The 22422-nt window shown below is 42.1% G+C and overlaps 1 protein-coding gene across 1 annotated transcript in view; it reads right to left on the minus strand.

The window, feature by feature from the left end:
- PLCH2 (phospholipase C eta 2) overlaps positions 1-22422 on the minus strand; it is an 891775-nt gene that overhangs the window by 127467 nt on the left and 741886 nt on the right. The window contains exons 12-13 of the mRNA XM_073585390.1: positions 21683-21775; positions 627-785 (exon numbers count right to left, since the gene is read on the minus strand). Of these exons, the coding sequence (XP_073441491.1) occupies positions 627-785; positions 21683-21775 (252 nt within the window). The remainder of the gene's footprint in view (positions 1-626; positions 786-21682; positions 21776-22422) is intronic.

Consider the following 22422-nt stretch of genomic DNA (forward strand, 5'->3'; position numbering starts at 1 on the left):
GACTTTTGAGAATGTCGGGTTTCATGAAACCCGACTCGACCCTAAAAAAAGGCAAAGTCGCTCACCTCTACTGATAAGTTCAAAAATAGGTGCCATTTACTACAGGTAATGAGTGGAGGACAGAGGAGCCTCTTAAAGAAAAAGTTACAGGTCTGTGAAAGCCAGAAATCTTGCATGTTTTTAGGTGACCAAATATTTATTTTCCACCATAATTTGCAAAATAAATTTTGCCAAATCAGACAAGGTGATTTTTTGGATTTGTTATCTCATTTTGCCTCTCATAGTTGTGGTCTACCTATGATGTCAATTACAGGCCTCTCTCATCTTTTTAAGTGGGAGAACTTGCACAATTGGTGGCTGACTAAATACTTTTTTTTCCCCACCGTAAATATATTGCTTCTTGTCCAGTATGTTCTCCAATCCCCTTCTGGACCAGACAGTTAGATTGCAGAATAGTGTAAGGGGCAATTACAATTCTGACTTTCATCTCAAAAGTTTCTTCTTGTAGTCAAGCATAAGACCCCATGATAACTTATAGAAATTTGGGAAAAAGAAAATTTCCAACATTCTGTGGGACAGATTCCTTCACATATTCTGCAAAAAATATGGAAACCAGAGTATTGCACCTTCTTTAATTCTGCTTTCTGGACAATTTTCCCAGTGGGTGGCATTGTAGTGACTGTAAAATTGTTGGGGTCCTCACAGTCCCGGATTTTGGATTCCTTCATCAATGAGTCAAGCCTCTTCTTTGCTATGTTTTCAACTTGCTTCCTATTGGTGGAAGCCTATAAACATGGAAAGACACATGTGAAAACTGGCTGGACTTATGCAAGTATAGAAGATAAAAGGTAGAATCAAGTGTTCACATCAAAAAGTAAGTGAACCTATGAATGTTTTCACATGCAGTGAAGTACATGAACAGTCAAAGGCTCCGGCTGCAGATAACCTGTCATAATATTTTTTTTTCGTCATGCGAGATAATGTCAGTTGGCAATTAATTTGTTTGATGAAACATCTACAAATATTAATTTCGCAGGAAAAATTCCGAGGACTTCACAAGATCTAGAGAAGGCTCATGCATTTTTAAATATTTCCATCACACAGTCTAGAGTCTGGGCAGAGGAACTTACAAAATGATTAATAAAATTAAAATGTCTTTCTTGTATTAGTTAATGGGAGATAATTAAAGGGTAAAGAACACAGGTAGAGATTGGGTAAATACAAATTTCTAAATGTACTTTTTTCAATTTTTCAAACTAATCACTCAGAAATCTTTACTAAAGATCTTGGATTTACTTTTCTAATACAGCTATAGGTATACACATGTTTAGAAGTCCTGGAGTGTAGAGTAAGCAGAGTTTTCTATACATTTTTTAGCTTTCTGCTCATCTTAATGACATATTTAAACCATTTATGACTTGGTTTTGTGCACCAAAATCAATAGGTGGTATGTATTAAAAACCTACATACCCTAATTTAAGTACTTAGGTCAGCAAAGAATATGCGAACAGCTGATCAAATCTAGCCATTGTCCTCCAGGATGCACTATAAAACCTCAATTTAGGTCCCACTTTAACGTATTTGTCCTATATTGTCCATACCTGTTAAATGAACAATGGCCTATCCCACCAATTTTAAAATTGGTCATCCATCTGTGTATGAGGATGTCCTCGGTGTCACCACTAGTGATGAGCCAACGTTCAGGGATTAGGCGTTATCCGAACATGCTTGGGTGCCAACTGAGTGTCTTCGGCGTTCTCAAAAAATATGTTTGAGTCCCTGGGGCTGCATGTCTCGTGGTCGTTAGACAATCCCCGCATGTGTAAAAGTCACGAGACAACCAACTGCGGGGACCCGAACGTATTCATCAAGCACGCCGAAGACACTCAATTATGACTCGAGCATGTGATAACGCCTTATCAAAGCATGATCGCTCATCACAGTCACCACCAATGGCAAATGCCTGGAGAAAGATGGGTTGGGCGTGCTGGATTTCAACACGCCTGATCATAGGAGATAAACCATACATGTCCGATGTACCAGTGAATATTTCATGACTAAAGTTGGGAAGCACTAATCTATAGAGAAAAAATAGTATTATCAATGCAATCCGATGACTGTAGATTTGCTCTAGGCAAAGTGGAGATTATCAGGATGTACGGGATGTGCTTATAGAAAACATGAGATTCCGGAAAGTATAAGCAAGATTTTTTTTCATTCACACCAACGTGTTTCAGCACATCTCTCAACATAAAAAACCCCCCCAAGATTCTCACCTTGAGGAAGGCGCTGGAACGGGTTAGAGCGAATAACGAACCTTATTTGTATTCTCTGGATCTCATCCTTTCCTTGAGCACATCCCGTACATCGTGATACTGTACACTATACAATACTCTATTGCAGACACAGAATTGCAACAATGGCACATCGGGCTTCTACAGGAGTTGTGTCCTTACACAACCCTTACAGAGTTGGGGAGGTCCACCATCACTCTTACCCCACATCTTCTTCCTTTCGGTACTGCCCTATCTTTGCACATTTGTCCATCAAGTTCTTCCCTACATTTTCTTTTGCAGTCTTTGAAGTCATTGACCATGGCAGAAAAAAAAATTCCTAAGCAAACTATTGATTCTCAATAATACTGGCTATTTTAAGGGGATTTCTCATTAGGACACCCTTTTTAAATGAAAACTTTAACTGGGAAGCTGCGACCAGCCATGCATTCTCCAATATTATATGCTGGCTATTAAAATACTACATGTTGGACACATTGATCACTCAGGTCTGTTGTGCAAGTGCTTCTCTTTTCCAGCAGCTTTGTGTATTGACTGAGAGGGGGCTATTCTACCCTCTAGAAAAAGGGGTTATGTTCATGACAAGATCCCAGTAAAAATAATAGCGTTGGCTGCAAATTCTTTGTTCTCCAGGATTATTCTTCCTTTTCTTACTAGCTACATGAATATCTAGAATAGACTGTTGATGAAGCTAATCAGAACACTTTGCATAGTTTCCACCTTTGCCCAAATGTCACAGTCAATGTTTCTCACCGTGAAAGAAATATTAAATGGCTTGGAGCTATGAGATTTTAAAACAAAGTAAAAAAAAGTAAAAGAAAAAAAAAGAAAGGCAGAACCTTCCATTCGTTAGCCATGAATACATTTTCATAAAACAAATGAGAGAAAAAAAAACACTTTTTGATTGAATAATAGGGTCAAGTTGAAAGTTTTGGTGTCCACAGGCAGATTAATATTTTATGTAACGACTGGCATTAAAGAGCAATAGTAAAATTTTCGATTAACATTCTCAACGAAAAAAAATGGGATGGGGAAGTACAATAATTTGATATGAATCAGAATTTGCAGTGTGATTTCAGTACCAAAGATAGAAATATCTTCTAGCAAAAAAAGAAAAGGAAATTGACTGCTAATGGAGAAGAATCTAGAATCCATTCTATCTTACAGTATAATTGCCGAGCTCGTCTCCAATGATCGAGTTATTAGCCTCAGCCTAACCCTCATCCAGAAATATGCCGTATCTGCTAATAAATCTGAGTGGCAAACCTTCATGATGATTTGGTGACATTCATGTTCTCCCGGTGAACTAATTTGATAAAACTACTTTATTTCCAATTACAATTAAGTACATCACAATATTATGGCTTAATACAGTGCAAATTGTCTTATACATTCTTACAGAATGGATGTGAAAATCATATGTTTCATCATCATGAATTGAAAAGTTGTATCAGTTGAGTAAGTATCTGCTGATTATTTAAAGGGACAACTGTGACAAAATCATCTCCTTTTTTTGTAGAGTGAATATATATACAGTGGCTGATATAATGTAATGGTTAAGTGCACAGCTTACGACGTAGGAGACTGGGGTTCAATAAAATAAAATATTCAATAAAATAAATTAAAGTAAATTATATACCAAGGCTCCTAAAACTATAATAGTACCTTAGGTGGCTGGTATAGCTGTTATAAGTTAACACCACCAATGTTGGAGACTGGGATTCATATCCCGCCTTACCCGACATAATATACCAGTAGAGGTCTTCTAAATATAAGAGTGTCACGAAGAAAGAGAGTCATGCCGGCTCGGACGACGCCCGGATTTACAAGGTCCGTGTCAGATGTTGAGGAACAAGGACAATCTGATGATAAATGGGCTACTGGAACCCCCTGTGATCCTGACCCAATTAGAGAGCACTGCAGCTGATCTGAAACAGAAGATCTTCGATAAACTAAATACCATCAATGTCAAAGATTGACTGCCAGGCTCAGCAAAGAAACACCACCAGATAGTATGCTAGAAGATGCCAATAGAGTACTTGCATCAATACTTACCACCACCATAACTCAAACTAATGAACTGATCTATGCTACAGCCTCAGCATATAGAAGGGTGAAAAGATCAAGAATAAGACCAAGCTGGACAAGTACAAAGGCCTGACCCCAACTGAAGCCCTAGAGACTGCTAAACAAAGGCTTACAGCACTCGCTGCAAGATTAGGGAGATACACTAGAGAAGCGGAGACCAAGAAGATAAATGCCCTGTTCTCCAAAGAACCATCCAAAGTGTACTCCCAACTACAGAGTAACAGCACAAATGCAGCAATTCCTCCAATAGCAGAGACTGAACAATACTGGAGGAACATATGGCAGAAGGAAAAAACACACAACACCAGTGCAATGTGGCTGCAAGATCTTAGAATGAAACAGTAACCAGTCAACCAGAGCAAGAACCAGTCACCACTACAGAAGCAGACATCCAACATCGGGTCAAGAACATGAAGAGCTGGACAGAACCTGGCCCAGACATGATCCACACCTAGTGGTTAAAGAAATTAACAGCAGTACATGAAGCAAAGCAGATGAACCAACTGCTAGAAGCAGGCCACCACCCAGCTTGGCTGACACAAGGAAGAACAGTGCTGATCATGAAGGATCCTCACAAAGGAACAGTTCCATCCAACTACAGCCCAATAACCCAACTTACAACAACTTGGAAACTCCTGTCAGGCATCATAGCCATCACGCTACAGAACCATAAGAACCATTACATGTGTCTAGCTCAGAAAGGCATTGGGACCGACACCAGAGGCTCTAAGCACCAGCTCCTAGTAGATAGAGCAGTCACTCAAGATCCAGACAGACCAATCTCAGCACAGCCTGGATTGACTACAGGAAAGCCTATGACTCAATGCCACACACATGGATCTGTGAATGCTACAATGCTACAATGTTACAATGGTCAAGAGGATATTAAGAACCTTCCTCAGAAACTCAATGGGGAAGTCAGCTCAAGACACCTAGCACAAGTGGCCATCAAATGCGGCATATGCCAAGGTGATGCACTGTCCCCATTGCTATTCTGCATAGGCTCGAACCTCCTCAGTTAGATAATTACAGAGTCTGGTTACGGATACAAATTCAAAAGTGGAAGCACCATCAGCCACCTCTTCTATATGGATGACATCAAGCTGTATGAGAAAAATGAATGAGTCATTTATTCACTGATCCACAGCGAAGACATCGGGATGTCCATCGGACTGGAGAAGTGTGGCCAGTTGGTAATAAAGAGAGGCAAGGTAGTCAAGACTAATGGAGAGAAATTACCAGCAGGACACACATCAGATGTACAGACATGCTACAAGTACCTTAGCATCCCATAGGGATACGGTAACCATGGTGAGGAGGCAAGGAAAGAAGCAACGTCCAAAATATCAAAGAGTAAGGCCAGGTTCACATTGCGTTATGCAGACCGTTCAATGCATAGCGTTGACGGTCTGCGTTAACGCTATAGCATTAACGCGATCGCGTTAATGTTGTACCGCTAGCGCAGATGCTTTATCTGTGCTAGCGGTGATGGAGCCTCAGACGCTGCAGCCCGCGTCCGAGGCTCCTTCACTGAATGATGACACATCGCGAACGCGTGCCGCTTTACGGCATGCGTCGTTATGCCGCGGTGTAACGCAGTCCATCTAATGGTCTGCCTAAACGTAATGTGAACCCAGCTTAAGCCAGGTCCTGAAGTGCCAGCTCAATGGGAAGAATAAAATCCATGCCATCAATACATATGCCCTACCAGTTATCAGATACCCTGCTGGCATAGTGTGCTGGCCAAAAAAAGAGATGGAAGCTGCAGATGTGAAGACACAAAAGCTCCTATCAATGCATGGAGGTCTCCACCCTAAGTCTAATGCCCAAAGATTGTATGCCAACAGAAAGGAAGGTGGCCGAGGCATGATAAGCATCCAAGCCACCATCATGGATGAAACAAGGAGTATCCAGGAATACATCAGAAGAATGGCACCAGAAGATGAGATGCTGAAAGAAAGCCTAAGGCAGCAACAACAGGTCTAGATGGAAGAAAAGGAACATGAAGGGCCAGGCAAGACAAGCCGATGCATGGGATGTACCATCGACAGTTAATGGAGGTGGCTGACATAGAGAAATCCTACCAGTGGCTGGAGAAAGCTGGATTCTGAGACAGCACAGAGGCATTAATCATAGCGGCACAAGAACAAGCCCTAAATACCAGGTCCATTGAAGCAGGAATCTAACACAGGCTATGCAAAGAAACCTGAGAAACCATCCAACATAGTGGCAGGATGCAAAATGCAAGTTGAAACAGTGTCTACCGAAAGTCACAACCAAGTAGCGGGAATTGTACACAGGAACATCTGTGCAGCATATGGGCTAAGTCCCCCTAAGTCCAGGTGGGAGACCCCAGAAAAAGTGTTGTAGAATAAAAGGGCAAAAATCTTGTGGGACTTCAAGATCCAGACGGATGAGCAGGTGTTGGCTAAACAACCAGACATTTTGATAGTAGACAAGGATCAGAAGACAGCAATGATAATGGATGTGGAGGTGCCAAGTGACAGCAACATCAGAAAGAAGGAATATGAGAAGCTGGAGAAATACCAGGGCCTCAAAGGACAACTGGAGAAGATATGGAAGGTGAAGGAGCACTTGGAGCAGTGACCCCTAAGTTAGAAGAATGGCTACAACAGATCCCAAGAGCAACATCTGAGCTCTCTGTCCAGAAAAGCGCAATGCTCGGAACAACTAAGATCCTGTGCAGAACCCTCAAACTCCCAGGCCTCTGGTAGAGGACTCGAGAATGAGAAAGGACAAATGTGGGGGCTCAGTAAAGTCTATCGTATTATATATGCTCAAAAAAATAAAGGGAACACTAAGATACCACATCCTAGCTATCACTGAATGAAATATCGCAACTGCAAGTCTTTATTCTTCACTACATAGTGGCATGCGATGAGAGCAAGAAAACATAAAAATAACACAGGTCAACGAAAAAAATTTTTTTTTCTGGTGTCCAAAATATTTTAATGAATTTGGGGTATTTTTGGGGTGCTGATTCTGAATATGTCATCAGTTTTGCCAGATTGGCTCAAGTTTTTGAGATTTTTGGTATCTTATTTATAGCACTTGTTGGTAAATGCGACGCATCATCTCATTAATTTCTTTGGATTAGTACTTGAACTGAGCAGTTCTCAATATAGTTTTGTGTTAATTAGTGTTCTAAAAGTTTGTTCATAGCTTGATTTTTGCACTAACTTTATGTTGTTGTCTGTTTTCCAGTGAAAAGCATGAACTCATCATGAAGAAGTTGTCTTAACGATCCAGACTCATTCTGTTACATTTGTGGTGAATATACACTGCCAAAACATAGAAGAAACATAACAGACTTCGTAAAAAAAGTGTATTTTGCCTATTTTGGGGTTATGCTTGGGGACCAAGACAAGTTTTGGGCACCACACATAGTGTGCAAAGCATGTATCGAATTATTACGAAAATGGAGCAAAGGACAAAGAAAAAGCTTCAAATTTGGTGTTCCAATGGTGTGGAGAGAGCCAAAAAATCATCATGATGACTGTTATTTCTGTGCAGTGCAAGTGCAAGGATTCAATAAGCATAAGAAACGAAAATGGGAGTAACATGGAATCTGCAAGAAGGCCTGTCCCTCATTGTGAAGATGTGCCTGTACCTGTGTTTACCATAAATAACAGTCATCATGATGATTTTTTGGCTCTCTCCACACCATTGGAACACCAAATTTGAAGCTTTTTCTTTGTCCTTTGCTCCATTTTCGTAATAATTCGATACATGCTTTGCACACTATGTGTGGTGCCCAAAACTTGTCTTGGTCCCCAAGCATAACCCCAAAATAGGCAAAATACACTTTTTTTACGAAGTCTGTTATGTTTCTTCTATGTTTTGGCAGTGTATATTCACCACAAATGTAACAGAATGAGTCTGGATCGTTAAGACAACTTCTTCATGATGAGTTCATGCTTTTCACTGGAAAACAGACAACAACATAAAGTTAGTGCAAAAATCAAGCTATGAACAAACTTTTAGAACACTAATTAACACAAAACTATATTGAGAACTGCTCAGTTCAAGTACTAATCCAAAGAAATTAATGAGATGATGTGTCGCATTTACCAACAAGTGCTATAAATAAGATACCAAAAATCTCAAAAACTTGAGCCAATCTGGCAAAACTGATGACATATTCAGAATCAGCACCCCAAAAATACCCTAAATTCGATGAAATATCTTTGGCACCAAAAATGCTGTTGACCAGTGTAATCAATGTAAATCAAAATGAACATCCCATGGAGGTCTGGATTTGGAAGGATATTCAAAATCAAAGTGGAAAAATCAAATTACAGGCTGACCAAACTTCTGTGGAAATGCCTCAAGACAAGGAAATTATGCTCAGTAGTGTGTGTGGCCTCCACGTGCCTGCATGACCTCCCTACAATGCCTGGGCGTGCTCCTGATGAGGTGGTGGATGGTCTCCTGAGAGATCTCCTCACAAACCTGGCCTAAAGGATCCGCCAACTCCTGGACAGTCTGTGGCGCAACGTGACCGTTGGTGGATGGAGCGAGACATGATGTCCCAGATGTGCTCAATTGTATTTAGGTCTGGGGAACGGGCGTGCCAGTCCATAGCTTCAATGCCTTCATCTTGCAGGAACTGCTGACACACTCCAGCCACATGAGGTCTGGCATTGTCCTGCATTAGGAGGAACCCAGGGCCAACCGCACCAGCATATGGTCTCACAAGGGGTCTGAGGATCTCCTCTCGGTACCTAATGGCAGTCAGGCTACCTATGACAAGCACATGGAGGGCTATGCGGCCCTCCAAAGAAATGCCACCCCACACCATTACTGACCCACTGCCAAACTGGTCATCCTGAAGGATGTTGCAGGCAGCAGATCGCTCTCCACGGCATCTCCAGACTGTCACGTCTGTCACATGTGCTCAGTGTGAACCTGCTTTCATCTGTGAAGAGCACAGTGCACCAGTGGCGAATTTGCCAATTCTCGTGTTCTGTGGCAAATGCCAAGCGTCCTGCAAGGTGTTGGGCTGTGAGCACAACCCCCATCTGTGGACGTTCGGCACTCAGACCATCCTCATGAAGTCAGTTTCTAACCGTTTGTGCAGACACATGCACATTTGTGGCCTGCTGGAGGTCATTTTGCAGGGCTCTGGCAGTGCTTCTCCTGTTCCTTCTTGCACAAAGGCGGAGGTAGCAGTCCTGCTGCTGGGTTGTTGCCCTCCTACGGCCACCTCCACGTCTCCTGGTGTACTGGCCTATTTCTTGGTAGCGCCTCCAGTCTCTGGACACTACGCTGACAGAAACCGCAAACCTTTTTGCCACAGCTCACATTGATGTGCCATCTTGGATGACCTGAACTGTAGAGACCGTCTCATGTTACCACCAGTGTGAAAGCCCAACTAACATTCAAAAGAGACCAAAACATCAGCCAGAAAGCATTGGTACTGAGATGTGGTCTGTGGTCCCCACCTGCAGAACCACTCCTTTATTGAGTGTGTCTTGATAATTGCCAATAATTTCCATCTGTTTTCTATTCCATTTGCACAACAGCATGTGAAATTGATTGCCAATCAGTGTTGCTTCCTAAGTAGACAGTTTGATTTCACAGAAGTTTGATTTACTTGGAGTTATATTCTGTTGTTTAAGCGTTCTCTCTAGTTTTTTGAGCAGTGTATATATTTTGATTTGCAACAATAAGGTTGCGAATGTATTGAGAAAGCTCCCCGGTTTTACCCATCATGAGATGTTTTTGTGTGGCTCTTTGGTAATGAGACACACCTTTTTATAACCCACTAGTTCAACCAGCTGATATTATTTTTCACCAAGTGGCAGGATTGCTTTCTAATTACTAATAGATTTCAGCTGGTGTCATGACTTTCTGCATCTTTCTACAGGTGTTCAATACTTTTTTCCTTATTATTACACATAATTTATGGACATCTATTTGATTCCTTTGCTTGTATGAATTGGATGGGTTGTTACTGAAATTTGGTGAGAATTTCATGTCAGTTACAACTTTAGAAATATATTTGAGAAAATTGGTGACATGTTCAATACTTTTTTCTGTGTGTGTATTTATATATTTTTTTATTGGGCAATTACTGGCTAGGAACTGTTGGTGGGGGTCATTGGCAGCTACTAAATGTCAAGTGTGGGGAAAATTTTAGCCTACGATTGAGAAGCCAGATGGTCATTAAGGTAACTGGGATCAGGTCCTTGACAACTAGTAGTTGTTGGGTCTAAGAATACTTTTAATTAGTACTAAAGTAGAAGAGCCAGGGCCCTACACCAAAAATTGAACGGGGTCCCATTTATCACTGCAGATAAAAAAATTAATTGCGGATACTGGAATTATCCACTTTACTGAATTTACATCCTGGGAACAGGACCACACACACTTGTCCAAGCTACTATTATTACCTTGAAGTGGTGAGCAGATGAGTTTTGCTGTTCTTTACCCTTCTGCTGAGGTGGCCACTAGGACACCTCGCTTCCTTCCCCTGTAAGTCACTGCCAGGCCCTTCTACAATGCCGCCCGCTCTGACAGCATCTGCGCTGTGATGGGCAGCACTGTCAAAGGACTCGGCAGTAAGGTCCAGAAAAGCTGCTATAGTTCCTCCCATGGGTAGTGGACATTGTCAGCCAGTAGTTGGATATAAAAAACAATTCTGGACATGAGGTCACTAGGTTATTGGGCATGACGATGGCACTCAGCTTTCAGTATTGGGAATGAGGTCACTTCTGGCCACCAGGATCCTTACCTGCAGAGGACATCTTAGTCTGAACTCTTGCTTGGTCTGTAGTGCTCGATAGGAAGCCCTCACGCTTTCACGCTTCATTTCTTGGTTCAGTTCTTCACTGCAGAATACTATTATCCTCTAATTACTCAATTATTATTTAGTTTTTACATAGACTAAAGTGTCCTTGAAGTTATCACCTATGGAGCAAAATCTTCCACTCGGCTTAATTCACTTACGTGTCTCCTGCCGACACCACTAATTATCCCTAAGTAGCACTGTCGTTGGAGGGTGGTAATATTGTTGCTCAGCTTTATATGAAGTCAGCAGTGCAAGGACAGTCTCACGAGCAGTTTGATAAACGTCAGTGAATATCTTCCCAATGACACTGAATTCCAAATAATTTCTTAATATATCATTACTGTTTTTCTGATACCAAACTCCAAATCCTTTGCCAGATTATATAGTGAAAGGGAATATGTCAGCAGGTTTTTGCTATGTAATCTGAGAGCAGCACAATTTAGGGGCAGAGACCCTGATTCTAGCGATGTGTCACTTACTGGGCTGCTTGGTACAGTGTTGAAAGAATCCCTACTTTCTCGGCTGTAGATTTAGCAGTTCTCAGAATGCTGAGCTTTGCATAACCCCACCCACAACACTGAATGACAGTTTCCTGTGTACACGGTTTCAGCAAGCTGACAATCAGTGATGGGGGCGGGGTTACACAGATTAGCTGGACTGGCTTGCATGTGAGACCTAGTCGGGCAATGATAATCTGCTGATAAGCCACTGATTGTATTGAAACTACAGTACACAGTCTAATAAGTGACACATTGCTGGAATTAGGATCTCTGTTCCTACCTCAAACTGCATTTAGGTTTTTTTCTAACCCCAAATATACAGTGTTGTAACCCACCTGTTTCTTGTTTATATGGAATCCATCTTCGCTACCAGATATTAATCTATGGACAACTACAAGATTCCTATGGACTCCTCTGACTGAATTATAATTTATTGTGTTTATTAGCCTACTTGTAATCATGATATAAGTTATTGACTTTATGACTATGGATTCCATTACTGTTTCTATATCCAATTTGTTAAATTTTTATTCAACATTATTGATTTATCTTTTATGATTCTATTCATATATTTTCATTTATACTGTCCAACGCTTCAGCGCAGTAGTAATTAATAATAACCTATGTAAACGCTATACCTTTATCTATATCGGGTTTAGATACCCTATTCTAATTAATTCAGGGTTATTATATACAATCAGGCATTACTGATATTCTTATTTAATGATTCATGCAGTACTGATTTTAAGTATGCCCTTCTGATATGTCACTGCCGGCTTGGTGCGTTACCGCGGTGACGAGGGGAGTGGTGTTGTTTTCTACCAGTCATGCACTGTGCGTGCCGGGTCCGCTCTGACACAGACATAGTGCCGCTCTCTGCGCAGACGCGACTTGCTCATGCACTGTACTTCTTCCATGGCGTTGCAGACTGGAGGCATTGCCATAGCGATGGGATGTGATGACGCACATTCTGCTTCCCATCGTCCGGCTCGCTCCGTCATGGGGTGGTGCATCAAATCGGGCTGCGCGCTGATTCGCAGATGGATCCAATGCTTTCTTTATAAATATCCCCTATCTGCTTTTCAATAAACCGCGCCTCCTGACGAAGCCGAAGGCAGTGAAACGCGCATCGAGGCTCCTGTGCATCTCACTAGCACCCCTGCATGTGGCACTCACTGTGACTCAAGGTAATATTTAGATTATATTTAACCCATTTACTGGTTCATCTATTTGTAGGCTACATATTATGCAGAGCCTCTGGCAGACCGAATGGTCTGACTTTTATGTATTTGTAATGAACACCTGCCACTTATTTTTCATGCAGGTATGCTGTGAGACGCATGTTTCTCTGTCTGGCGCATTATCCATCATCTAGCGCACCAGTTTTTTTTAGCTGCTATTTATATTTCACATGAATACCTTTGTTTGTTTATTATATGTGTAATAAAAACTATTTTTTCATCACAAATCCCCTTAATTTTTCATTTGGATCTTTAATCTATTCATTATCTGCAGCATGGTCTGTTGACTTTATTAGGACTTTTTTCTATATAGAGCTCCTTTTTCTTTTCTTTTTTGGTTGCATAAATAGCAAAAGATACCCTTTTAGGAAGTACTGAGGCTCATGGACTTCTCCCTGTAAATATTGGAATCCTCGTTCCTCCTCATCAATACCAGGCTGCCTTGTTCCAAAAAGTACTGTTGTGCATCATAGGAGCTGCTGGATTGTAGTGCCAGAGGGATTCGGCATTGGGCCATTAGGGAGCCACTTCTGGTATTAAGAACTTGAGAAGAGAGCTTGTCCAGATGGTGGACAGCACTGTGAGTAGAAAAGAGAACTAGTCCAGCGGTTAGCAACCTGAAAAAAATCAAGCTGTTGCGCTGCAGGTTGCTGACCATTGTACCCAGTAGGAAAATAACTAAGACTACTTCATGAACAATACTAAAACAAGGCAGACTGAATTTAGGAGGGTTTCTTTAGTGTAACTTTGGTTTCAGGTGACATTTCAGAAAAACCTGTCATGTTAGTGTACACAAGAGATAGCAGTATATACAGTATATGGCGATTATATGACTTGCATCCTATTTGTCAGCATTCCTCAAGCTGAGCTCCTGTGTGGGCAGCAACTATTTTTTCATACGAGCTCACATACAAAAGAGTAGATGCTTTTCTCTCATTTCTGTGTAGTACACTTTCAGAACCAGCATGGAAAAAACAGTATTGAGCTGTGTTGCTGTGAATTCAGCACTGGTTGAGACAATAGAACACCTACTAAAAAAAGCAGCAGCAGCTGTACCTTACTACTGTACCAAACTGTATCGACTTCAATGTGCAGCATCTCTCATTAAGCTGAAAATTAACGCTTAAAATCCATGTTCAGATAGGCAGAGATGGAGAGAGTAAGAGTAACTAGTGCGTAGGGGAGGAAGAGAAAGTGAAAAACAGTAAGCTTCAAGAATGAAGCTTACTAGTGTATTATTTAACTGTATAAAGGGAACTTGGAGATCTGCATCAGAAAAAAAAGCTCAAACCACTATGACTATAAAAGAAGAAAACAGCAACACTATAAAACTTAGAAGTGCAGAGGAGGAGATCTGGTCAAGTCTAAAGTCCTAAAGATCAAGTCAAGAAGAGAAGATGAAGGCAGCACTCTCTACAAATGATACTTGGATAAATAAACGGATCACTTAGATGAGTTTTTAACACTCATAAAAACAATTTTATTAGGCGTTTTTATGCTCTAAAATTTACATATTATAAATAAGACCATTCATACTATAGGCATTGACATGTTTTCGATAGCTTCCCTCACTGATGGCATATGCTGTCTATGGATAATGCAACATTGCAGTTGATACTGGTTTAATTTCCGCTTAAAGGGGTTGTTCATTAATTTAAAATGCATTTTAAGTCTCGTTGGTAAAAAAAGGGGGACATCACATGATCACCGTAACCAATCAGAGGCTCCGGTTCACTCAATTTTTCAAATTCCGTTCGAAATAGAATTCCTGTTGCAATGCAATGTGAAGACTGCAGCCGATCATTATCTGCTGATTGAATGGAGTGGTCTCATGATAACCCCCACTAAGAAGCAGCCAGAAAAATGGTGGAGAAATCAGTGCCCAAGTACAGAGGAACAGTACTGGTAGGAGAGCCATGTCATTTAAAATGTGTCTTTTAGTAGTGGACAACTCCTATAAACAGACTGGTGGCTGAGGGAGATTTAACCAGTATATCCTGGTTTCCAGCTTCTGTTGGGCTGTACGAGTAGTTGACTCTATAAGGAGACAGCATTATGTGATTTATCTGTTTGCCATAATTATCCATAGGCATGAATACAAGGGTTAGTCGCTTTTTAAATACACAATTGGGTGACAGAATTGTCATCATTTCCCTTCTCTTCACAAACAGTGGATCTGAAACAAAGCCATCAAGATGTGATTCACGTGACGATTTTTACCGAAATATTGCATTAAAGCTTTTGGGAATTGCAGCCATTTTTACGTGGGCTCAACGGTAAGTGGGCAGTTCACTTATAAACCACTTCATGGTCTGGTGAGGCCTGGGGGACCACTATTTATCACGACAAATTAATAGATAACATGGTTTCCAAATGTTGGGTTTGTATTTAGTTGCAGTTTATGGGAACTCTCAATATGTGACCCAAGAAGATGCCAAGCCAAGTCATGACGACCATCAATAAGCAAAAGAAACCTATAAAAGAAGCAGCAGAAACTTTAGCAGAGGCAAAATGAACAATCTGGTTCTGGGCAGATGAGATCAGCAACACCAAAATCTGAAAGGGCACAGAAGATAATGTGGATGATGACCACGTGTAACACCTTCACAATATCCATCTACACCAATAACACTGTCAATGAGGTGGAAGAATCATTGTCAAAGTCTAAAACCAAGAGGTGCCTTCATGAATGTAGATCAGAGGGTTCATCTCAAGGTGTGACCATTCGTAACACTCAAGAACAGAAAGATCAGAGTATACTTTCAATGAACATCTATGAAAGGTTGTCCAGCTTTATAACAAGAATCTCTACACATTGGATGCCAAGTTTTAACGAAGGGCTCATGCTCTGGTGCAGACCACAGTTTCTGGAAGATGTGGTGGAGGCAGTCTTATGGCATGAGCACGTGTGGCTGCCAAAAGGGATGGCTCACTTGTATATATTGATGACGTGACTCTAGACAGACATAGCAGACTAAATTCTAAAGTGTATATGTGGCGCCCCTGAGGGTTCAGTCGCCACAGAGGTACTGCACCTCCTCCTGAGGTGTGGTACCCCACCATCCGGGTAAGGTGGAGACACCTGACCACACTCCAACACCTGCACCCCACACCACAAAGTAGTGTAGCAAAGCACCTTCGGCGGCTCCCTGCTTGGAGTGTAGCATAGCACCCCTTGGTGGCTCCCTGCTTGGAACATGAAATGTGCTGGGAGGTGGGTGGAGCTGAGTTTACATAAAAGAGCGGGAAGAGTTGAGTCAGTCGTTCAGTCATTCAGAGAGTGAGTGAAGATGTAGAAGGACAGAGAGAGAGACAGAGAAGATCCCCGGGAGAGGGATGGAAGAAGGAAGTGCTGCAGCAGGCCACAGTGATCTGGGTCTGCTGGCACAGGAAAGAGAAAGAGGAAGGAAGCTTGATTCTCCATTGGGAAGAAGGATTAGTATGGAACATAAGGAGAATAGGAGGACTAAGGATCAGGGTTGGAAGAGAGAACCCTTCCCAAATTCACAGCGCAAGGCCGGGGTCCGGTCCCCGAGGTTGTATGGATACTAATGGTCCTGCAGCAGACACCGGAGGAATAGAAGCTGTCACCACTTTATTCCAACACAAGACTTGGGAGCACAACAGCAACGATAGTGAGCCGGGACTTGGTAGTAAGGAGTCCCCGAAGCAGGCTACAGCTGTCTGCCGTACAAGTAGAGTTCATAGGAACATCTGACAGGAGGAACTCCAGTGTAACTCAGTACTGTGAGTACTTCACTCAAAGGCGCTAAGAGGGAGACGTTCAGAAAAGGCATATATGTTGGTGGAGTGTTGGAAAGGAGTACTTCATCTTGCCTGGAAGTTGGCTGAGCTCCTGACCCGGAGCACATGGCACGGATGCGGGCACCTGTACCTGCAACAGACTGAGTAAAGCTTTGGAACTACATGCCCTGGAGTCCTCCACTTATTACTGCGCCAACCCGTCCAGCACTGCTACATCCCTTGCGCCCGACACTACACTATCTAAGTGTCACTTCACCTACTCTGCCCTGGGACTACAGCCCTGCCTGTGGAGGGCTATAACATCATTGGTATGCCACACCATCTGTCCCAGAGGATTTGTCTGCAGCGTCGGCTTACATCTTCATTGCCGAACACCACAGGTGGCGTCACAAATCATTCATAAACTTTCCCCTTTTACAATGGTCGCCCAGGGCCACGGGCCGGGTCCCAGCTGCCGTGACATCTCCCACTGAAGCTCATCGGGCCTGGTACCGAGTACCCCACATCCCTGGGAGGGCGACCCATATAGAGATATTTTCTGCTCAGATTCAGCACATGCTGCAAACTGGTAGGGGACCACTTCACACTATAGTTGGATAATGACAAAATCATGCCGAGAAAGCAGCAAAATAGGTAAAGTATGAAATATTCTTTAATGGCAGAATCAGACAACCAGACGGAGCAAGCCTTTCACTTATTGAAGACTGAAATAACAGCATAAAGAAGCACAAATAAGCAGCAACGACAGACTGCTCAGGAAAGGTCTGGGAAAGCCTATGTAAGGAGAAGACTTAGTGCTTGGTGATTCCCATGAAAATACTGCAATGTAATTGCATTAACGTATTTAAAAGAATGTTGTCAAACTTTAAGCCTGTAAAAATGTGACTCTGTTCTGTGATTCCTAAACAGTTAATGCCATATTTTTTGTAAAACCTATTGAATTAAAAGGGTTGTACTGAATTGGTAAAGTTATCACCTACCCTTAGTATAGTTGACAACTTACGGATTGCTGGTTCCCCAATAATCCTGGGATTGGGGTTCAGCAGATCTGCATCTGGGAGAAGTGGAGGTTGAGGTTGAGCAGGCACATCACTATTCTATTCATCACCCATAGGACTGCTGGAGATAGTAGGACCCCAGGATTTGTCGGGATCCCAGTGGGTAGGTCCCAAGTGATTAGGCTTACCCCATTTATAAAAACTGTCTATCATGGGCTGCGACAGTAATGCTCATTTTGTTCTTTTAATAACTAACTTCCACAGGTCCCGCACTGGCTCTCCGCCACTATGCGGTATTTGCTGTTTCTTTGCAGGGTAGATGTCACATTAACAGCAGTGCAAACAATCCGTGCGCTCATTGACTGATGTCATCTACATGGACTGAGCCGCTGAGTTCAGTGATCCCATGAAACACTGGTGAGGCGACATCACCTCTGCAGCTAAAGAGCAGATACCAGGCAGCGGTAGAGACTCGGCACTCAACCGGTGGAGAGGGAATAGGTTTCTGAAAGGGGACAGCCCTTTTAAAGTTAAGTTATCAACTTGGCACAAACCCTTTAAATCTGAAAGTTTCCTCTTTAAAATGAAAACGATCACCTTGGAAAATGCCATTTTCCTGAAGGTATAGGTTAATCTGCAGGTAGAACATCATACAATTATTTCTAGATGCCTTACTGAAAGTTCAGCTACCAGGTGAAAATGGAATTTATGCCTCCAGGGAGCCATTGGTTTTCAGTAATGGGGGTGCGTGCGGTATGGCTACAGACATTACTCATGGCACTACTCCCCATACTGTGTCATCTGTAAGCACAGCCTAGCTCTATGATTGACAGCCGGCATTGCAGCACATCTGTGTAGAGCGAGCTGTCCATCAAAGTTCTGGGGAGGGCTTACAGCGGCTGATAATCCGGGGAGCAGAGCCATGACCGCAGCCCCCTCCATGCACACCTGTAGGAGTTAAAAAAGGGGGCACTTTCAGTAAGGCAACATTGTAACACTATTTACTTGCATATTAACCGTATATCTACTGGCATATTCCAAGGTGACAGGTTCCCTTTAATCACAACTTGATGACATTAAATTGATGAACATTATATAGATTTCTATATACAAGTCACTGTCCCATTCCTTGTAGACTCTGTTCCTCTTTCTTACCCCCCATAAGGAAAGATACAATGAAATCTTAGCATTTATCATCTTTATAAGATAGAAGGGAATCTGTTACTAAACTACAAGGGGAAAAAACTACAGAAAAGCACAAAAGTCACAGCTGCCACTGAAATCACACTGATTGTTACCAAATCTTCAATGCTTATGTCTGGAAGAATATCAACAGCTACTGATGTGGAACGCTGTGATGGACGGAGAAAGGCAGGAATGTTTCTCCCCTAATAAGATTACTTCGGGTGTCGCCCACCTGCCGCAGCTCACTCCAACTGCTAAGTCACCCTGGCATAGAACCTTTTAGCAGTCATCAGTGACGGTAAATCATCTGATCTGGAGTCATTTGCAACTAGTCATTTATAAAGTGACCATATCTTCACTTTGCGAATGCAAGCTGCATATGGCATTAGATAGATCTCTTAGACCGGATCAGACTGATGTACTTACGTTTTAAGTAAAAATCCATGTCAGAATGGCTGTGTAATGATTTGTGAAATCTTTCCTGCCTAATTTTAAAAAGAACTATAGTTAGACTCACCTTAGGATTATACATTCATTCTGACACGTATTTTCAAAGTAAGCAGACCAGACCCACCAAGTCCAAGAGATCTATTTAAAGGGAACTTGTTAAGGCCTCTTTCACACATCAGTTTTTTGCCTTCAGGCGCGATCCGGCTTTTTTTTGTAAAACCGGATCCGGCAAAATGCAATGCCGGATCCAGTTTTTCCCCATTGACTTGCATTAGCGCCGGATCGTGCCGGATGGCATTGCCTTTCATCCGTTTTTTGCCGGATCCGGCAACTTGTCTCATTCCGGCGTCTGGAAAAAACGGCTACTGTAACGTTTTTTGTCTCCGGCGAAAAAGCCGGAAGCGCCGGATCCGGCGCTTCCAGCTTTTTGCTACAATGAAAGTCTATGGGCGCCGGAATGCGCCGGATCCAGAAAAAGACGGATCCAGCCACCGGATCCGGTTTTTTTAAGTCTGCGCGTGCTCAGATCCAATTGGCCAGCCCCCAGGAACAGATATAACCTGCTAGACGGATCCAGCAAAAAAACGGATCCGTTTCTACAGTTCTCCAAAATTTATGCCGGATCCGTTTTTTCTAAAAATAGCCGGATCCTGCCTGACGGCAAAAAACTGATGTGTGAAAGTAGCCTAAGACATCTGGCACCGAAGAAGGGTATGACAAGGAAAAGCGCCGGAAACTAGTCATCCAGGATGCACATTTCCCAACCGACTTTTCAGAGCGTGTTTTCACCGAAACGTCGCAGGACATGCACAGGTGAAATAGCTGAGCCAGCATGTGGATTTTTTTGCTGACGTGCCCTTTGATAATGTATGCAGTTAGTATTGCAAACTTTTGGTGACAGATCACCTTTACTATGGAGAAGTATTGGAAGTCATCTTGGAGACGAGACAAGCATGCTCGGATAACACCTTATCCTAGCACTCTCGCTCATCGCTTTAACTTTCCTAACTTTATTCTCACTATTAGACTTTTCTTTTTTTACATAAGGAGCCGGCCATTTTATTTTATTTATTTTTTTTTACATAAGGAGCCAGCCATTTTATATTAGAAGTCAATTTAACAGGGGATTAATGACAAATTTTAGAAGGAAGAAGAAACTTTAAGGTTTGTTTTTTTTTGCACTACCTAAAATTACTTATTCACAAGATAAATGCACGACTGCTGGAAGTCCAAATGCAGAGTCCCCTAATGATCCAAAATAAAGGGGTCCCAAAGTTCATTGATTATGCACATGCATGAATACTGCTCCTACTGGTCGGACTCCCAGTAATCATACATTTATCTGCCATTCTGTGGATAGGTGTTAAATGTATTTAGTGGGAAACTCTTTTACAGCGCTTGTCTGGCGCTGCTCGCTTCTGATATTGGGGGGTAACAATGGAGGTCACAGAGAGCCTACTTCAGCTGGATGTGCTTCTGAGGACACACATTCAGATGAATTGTATTGTAGTGCAGAGACCCTCTGACTCCCTGCTCTGCAATAAATACTGCAAGGATGAGGACATTATTGAGAGACATTACAGGATGGGCGAAATTATTACAGAAAAAGGTCTGGACTGGGAACATTATTACAGAAAGGGTCCAGGAAGGGGAACACTATTACACGTAATTCTTTATACGATCTAAAAACATTTCAAAGGCCCGTACATCAGACCAACATGGAGTTGGGAACCCAGGTCCAAATTTTGCACAGGGGCCCATGGGACTCTAGTTTCACCACTGATCGGGAGGTAAGCGGAGCAGATGACGTCGCATCTAAACATATCTGGAGGGCACATGTGCAACGAGCAGATATCGGGCGCCTGTGGAGGGACGTACCCTACTGATGATACAGGGGGTGGTAGCACTCATTTATTGATCTATTTCCAGGAGGAATAATTAAGTAACAACAAAGTTCTATGAGCAAAAACTGCTAATTTTTTTTTAATGGAAAATGCACATATTTAAATAGGAGACATGTCAGGAGAGGATACCTTTTTTTTTTCTTTTTTAAGTGACAGCTTGTTGTCTAAAGTACAATACGATCGAGGGGAATAATTTGGAGAATTTATTTTACATGGCGGCGGTATATTGCTTCCACCATCAATCTCCTGTCGGGCTTACTATCAAATATTGTCATTTTTTCTTTTTGATGGCCAAACTATTTGGTTGCATCCCATCACAGGAATGAGAGGATACATTATTCACGGTGTACATGTTTCTAGGTTAGAGACAGACATTAAATTAGAAATGCCACAGGAGACGCGAAGTGAAGCTGCGCCGGATTTGTCATTTCAATCTCGTTCACCTCAGTAACTTCCAGACATTTTCCCAGTGACATAAGCGTTTGGTAACCTTGATGGATTTCGGCTTTTAACGAGCCGTCATCACAACGCGGGGCCTGCAAGCAATGCGTCACAAGGGTTAAAGACACCTACTGAGGAAAGTGACATGGGTGGCTTTTAAGTGACATATCAGGGGTCGGGTACAGTACCTTCCACTTCATATACGCATGCAACGATGAGCAGGAAACAAAAAAGACAAAAAACAGACCAAAAAAGTCAAACATCACATAAGAATGGAAATGTATCAAGAAGAATCCTTACAGTTCATACATCTTATTCTATTGGATTTGCCAGCTGCTAATGTGAATAGATTTACAAACATCCTCTGCTCAGATTATGGATCGAGGAGAGGTCTAGTCAACAGGGCACATTTTAACTAACTTTAATTATTACGTAAAGAACATGTTAATACATATTTTTTCATTGAAAACCATTCCCCCCAATATACAAGAGTAGCATCTGTAAATACAAGCCACTGAGTAGTCCGTAATGTCTTTAATATTTTATTAACTTCTAAAAGAGGAATGATCACTTGCCATAAATCAGCATTTATTTATCTAGTGGAAATGCCACCGTTCTCCTGAATCCGGCAATGTTTTTCCTTGGTTTCTACGCCTCTCCGTTCCGGAGATATGGCCATTTTTTCTGTATGTAAATCTAGCCAACTGGGCATGGTCATCAAGAAACCACCTACAGAGCAGAT

This window comes from Dendrobates tinctorius, unplaced genomic scaffold, assembly GCF_039654945.1.
Source record: "Dendrobates tinctorius isolate UK_male_01 unplaced genomic scaffold, ASM3965494v1 ptg000086l, whole genome shotgun sequence".
Classification (NCBI taxonomy): domain Eukaryota; kingdom Metazoa; phylum Chordata; class Amphibia; order Anura; family Dendrobatidae; genus Dendrobates; species Dendrobates tinctorius.